The 4180-nt window shown below is 59.6% G+C and overlaps 1 protein-coding gene across 1 annotated transcript; it reads right to left on the minus strand.

The window, feature by feature from the left end:
- Positions 1 to 42: 42 nt before the first annotated feature.
- On the minus strand, positions 43 to 3458 carry LOC104509833 (la-related protein 6-like). Its single transcript, XM_010151901.1, has 3 exons — positions 3391 to 3458; positions 1562 to 1772; positions 43 to 1044 (listed from the first exon to the last, which is right to left on the minus strand). The coding sequence occupies exons 1-3, from the start codon at positions 3456 to 3458 to the stop codon at positions 43 to 45; spliced, it is 1281 nt and encodes a 426-aa protein (XP_010150203.1).
- Positions 3459 to 4180: the final 722 nt, after the last annotated feature.

A 4180-nucleotide genomic window follows, 5' to 3' on the forward strand; every position in this document is an offset into this window, starting at 1 on the left:
AAAAAAAAAAAAACCAACACAGAACCGAAACGTAAAGGAACCTTAGTTCTGTTGGATGGGCTCTCCTCTCCCAAAGGTGCTGCTGAGGCCCTTGGTGCCATCAGGGCCATTGGGCACACGAAGCAGCCTGTCCCACAGGAAAAGGGGCTCAGGCACTCCCGTTGCTGGTGGGCGATATCCAGGAGGAGGTTTGGCATCCAGAGAAGGTCTGCTGCACCAGGCTGCCCAGGCACTCGCCCCACACCCCCAGCCGCAGGGGCTCTCGGTGCTGGAGCAGAGCCCACGGCAGCTGCTTGTGCCTAAGCCTTTTCCGAGCGGAGGGAAGACTTTGCTAGCGAAGAGCGATCCGGTGAAGGCCTTGTCCAAGTCACCGGGCTTCAAGTTGCTGCTGGGCCAGGTGGCTGCTGGGGGGTCCTTTTTCAGGAGGAAGGGCAGTGATGCTGGGGTACCCTCTGACTCCAAAGAGCTGCGGAGCAGGGTGTCCCCGTTGGTATAGGGAAACGCTGTGGCCACTGCCTTCTCCTCCCAACCTGGGTGCTTCACCAGCTGCTCTGCCACTTCCTTCTCAGCCCCAGGTTTCTTCTTGAGGCCCTTCCCGCAGAGTCGGACTACCCTGATGCTCTCACCGCCTGGGAAGCTTTGGTGACAGAGGTCCTCAAAGGCCCTGCGGGCACTCTCCAAGCTCTCGTACTCCACCAGCGCGCAGCACTTGCTCAGCAGCTCAGGGAAACGTGACGTGTATTTCCGTACATCGGAGGGTAGCTTGCGGCCCGGCCTCAGGATGCGGATGGAGGCGATGGCTCCAAAGGGGCTGAACATCCTTGTGATGGTCTCCAGGAAGTTCTTCTGAAGTGGCATCAGTGTGTCCTGCTCCTGGGGCAGCAGCTCCCAGGCCAGCAGCAGTTTGCTGGGAGGGATGCTCAGCAAGGACTCGGGGACAGGGACCCGCCGCCTCACTTTGGTGCCCTCCTCATTCACCTCCAGCAGCTCCGAGAACTGCAGGGCATAGAGCGTGAGCCGCCAGTCACGGGTCAGGTATTTGACCTGTGGAGAGAGGAGCCACCCCAAATCCAGCATCCAGGCAGGCTGCAACCCCATCTACCTGAAGTCATGGCAAGGCAATATCCCCCTCTCATGTGAGCATCTCCAGGTTTGTAGAAGGTCCCCAGTACCCCCTGGACTGTGACAAGCTACAGCTCCCCCATACATCACACCACCCAGGCTTCCCTCCAGGTTTTTGGCTAAGGGATGATCTCTCCCAAAGCAGCCCAGGGGAACCATGGGTAGAGGAGGTGAACCCAGCCCTGGGGGCGATGTGAGGACTGTTCACCACTTCCCCAGCCACCCTTCCTGGCTGGAGAACTGCTGTGGCACATAGAAGGCAGAGAGCAGAGCCCAGCACTGCACCACCAGTGCTTCGCCAGGACACAAACAGCTGACGCAGAGCCTGGACCTCCCTGTACACCCCACCAGAGACAGCCAGACCACAGCCAGACCCCTGGACATCCTCCACCTGAAGGCCACTTTCCACTCCAGCCGGCTAGTGCCATGGGCTGCCTACCTTCTTGAAGGATGTCAGCAGTTTGATGCTGACAAAGCCCATCTTGTTCTTCTGGACATGTTTCAGGAGGAAGGCATCCTTGGCCAGGTTCTCATCAGAGAGGTAGAACTCCACCTGGGACACAATCCTCCGGACCAGCTGCGGGTCAGCAATGGAGTAGCTGCAGCCCAGCAGATCAGCCCCCAAAACATTGCTCGTGTTGCAGAAGCTCCTGGCAGAGCAGCAGAGACACAGGCATGAGTTGGTGGCTTTAGGATGTGCAGCACTGCCTAGTCCCAGCTGCAGAAGTGAGGATGGCAGGGACACCAGGGAGACGCAGGACCATCAGCTTTGCTCTGGCTACAGGGGAGCAGCACCAGCCTACGCACTGCGAGCCTCCCGGTGCCAGGAGCACTGGTGCTAGGCCATGAAACTGAACCCATCCTACACAAGGGACACATTCTCTTGAGGATAAACACAAGGCAAGGCTGGGCTCAGGCCCCACACACTTCCCAGCAGCTACGTACCCACTGAAGCTCTTGAAGAAGTCCTCCTGGTTGAACAGGGCAAAGGAGCAGCTCCATGGTGAACGGAGATGCAGCGCTGGGAAGGAATTTCTTTGCACTGGCAGAGGAGTGCTGCTGCTGGGCTGGGAACCAAGCCCCAGGGCCACCCCAGAGCTAGGAGATGACATCGTCCTTCATCTGGGACATTACAGAAGAGAGGGACAATGCTGTAATGCTTTCCAACCCCAGCCCGCCCCAGGGCAGAGCCCTGCTTTGGGCTGCAGCCCCCAACCCCAGCCCAGAGGATTGGAGGCAGCTCATAGCCTGGCCATGCCCTTACCTGCTTGGCAGTGCTGTGAAGGGTAGAAAGTCCTTACGCTACATCCCAGAACACCCAACCCCCCCACCCCCAAACTAAGACTCCTCAAAGAGAAAAAGAAAAGAAAGAAAAAAGCAGCCCTTAGCGCAAGCAGGCTGCTGGTTTATAAGAGCAGCCACCCCGAAAGAGCCTCAGCGAGTGGTTCCTGACCTGCCCAGACCCACCAGGCTCCAGGTGAATCCCCTCTGCAGGTCAAGTAGCCCCAGCTGAGCCCTGGAGCAGCCAGGCTCCTCCCGCAGCCACTGCTGAGCCATGTGGGGCAGCCAGCGGAGGGGCAGAGGCAGCAGTACCGGTACGGGGACGGGTACCGGTAACGGTACCCAGTGTGGTGGTGAAGTGCTGCCGTGAGGCTTTGGTCCGTGCCTCAGTTTCTCTGTCTTGCACAGGGACAGTAACGAGCCTGTGGAGGTGGAGGGAGGGATCAGTCCACAGCACTGTTTGGGCTCCTGGTGCTGCCAGAGTGACAGGCAAAGGTCCTGCTTCCTGCAGAAACACCCCTCACCCCAACGAGAGGTAGCAGAAGAGCCCCGAGGATGGGATGAAGCCCAGGGAAGGGCACAGACCCCCTGGGAAGGAGCAATGCAGCAGGGCAGGATGGTCAGTAGCTTCAAAATGAGATGGGGAAGGAGATCTGGGATGAAACTCATCTCTGTTTCTTGAGCCCTGCCCTGGGCAGCAGCAGGAGGGCAACGTGAGCGTGAGGACCCGGCTGTCAGAGCAGTGGGGGCTAGGGCAGGCAGGGGCAGCTCTGTGGGGCAGGGGGCAATGCCAGGGCTCTGGGTGGGGAGGCTGTGCCATGAACCAGAGCTGCTGTCTGGAGGGGTTGATCCTGGGATCTTGACCTGGTTGGCCCTCAGCCCATCTGTCCAGGCGTGGGGTTCAGCTGATGTTTCTCTGGGCTGTGGCCACAAGGCCTGGCCGAGGGCTCGTCACGTCCACCTTCAGCTCTCGGAACAACCTGGCACCTGGCTGGTGGCATCTCCCCCATGGGCAGGCTGGTGCCTGGCTGCAGCTCCGCAGGCAGCACCGCCATCTCCCCTGTTCCAGCCCTGCAAGGCTGCTCCCCCCGAATCCCTGGGCTGTGCCACACTGTCCTGCTCCTGGGATAAGTCATGGGGACTGGCAGTGCCAGACCACTTCTGGGATGTCACTGTCTCAGGCTGGTGGCACTTGGTGGCAGCTGTCAACAAGGACACACCTCACCTGAATTTTCCGTGGGAGGCAGATCCACTGCCAGTCAGATATGGCCAGGCTTAACCCTCCGCCCAAGATTCCCGGGCTTAACCCTCGGCCCAACATTCCCGTCCAAGCTGTCTCTCCACGCAGGTTGATGCTGCTGCAGACCAGCCTCCCTGTCCTTCGCTGGGGGTCCCATTGCCCCAGCCCCACAGCTCGCAGCAGCAACGCTCACTCCGAAACCTCTGCAGGGATTTGCCCGTCAGGGAGGGGTGATGGAGCCAGAGGCAAACCGAAGCTGGGCTGTGTGTGCGTTTTCTGGGAGCGCTTTGAGCTGTGCTTTGCTTTCCACTTGCAGGCGGGTATGCTCAGGTCAGGAGGTGCTGCTGACCTCCCCAGGGAAGTAACAAGGGGAGCATACACTAACCACCTTGTCCCAGTCCCAAGACTCGGTATCCGAAGGAAGATCTCCAGGATTCCATCCCCGCAAGACTGAGCATAATCCACAGGGAGAGTGAAGCGAGCAAGGACGCGGGGGGGCTGAGGCTAAATCTTTCCTTTCCCAAGGGATCAGAGCAG

This window comes from Eurypyga helias, unplaced genomic scaffold, assembly GCF_000690775.1.
Source record: "Eurypyga helias isolate BGI_N326 unplaced genomic scaffold, ASM69077v1 scaffold7460, whole genome shotgun sequence".
In the NCBI taxonomy this organism is placed as follows: Eukaryota; Metazoa; Chordata; class Aves; order Eurypygiformes; family Eurypygidae; genus Eurypyga; species Eurypyga helias.

Coding starts and splice junctions, on each gene's coding strand:
- LOC104509833 (XM_010151901.1), bottom strand. CDS start 3,458: ATGGCGGTGCTGCCTGCGGAGCTGCAGCCAGGCACCAGCCTGCCCATG. Junction 1,773..3,390: donor GGGGAGATGCCACCAGCCAG/GTGCCAGGTTGT, acceptor CTGCTCTGCCAG/GAGCTTCTGCAACACGAGCA. Junction 1,045..1,561: donor TGCTGACATCCTTCAAGAAG/GTAGGCAGCCCA, acceptor CTCTCTCCACAG/GTCAAATACCTGACCCGTGA.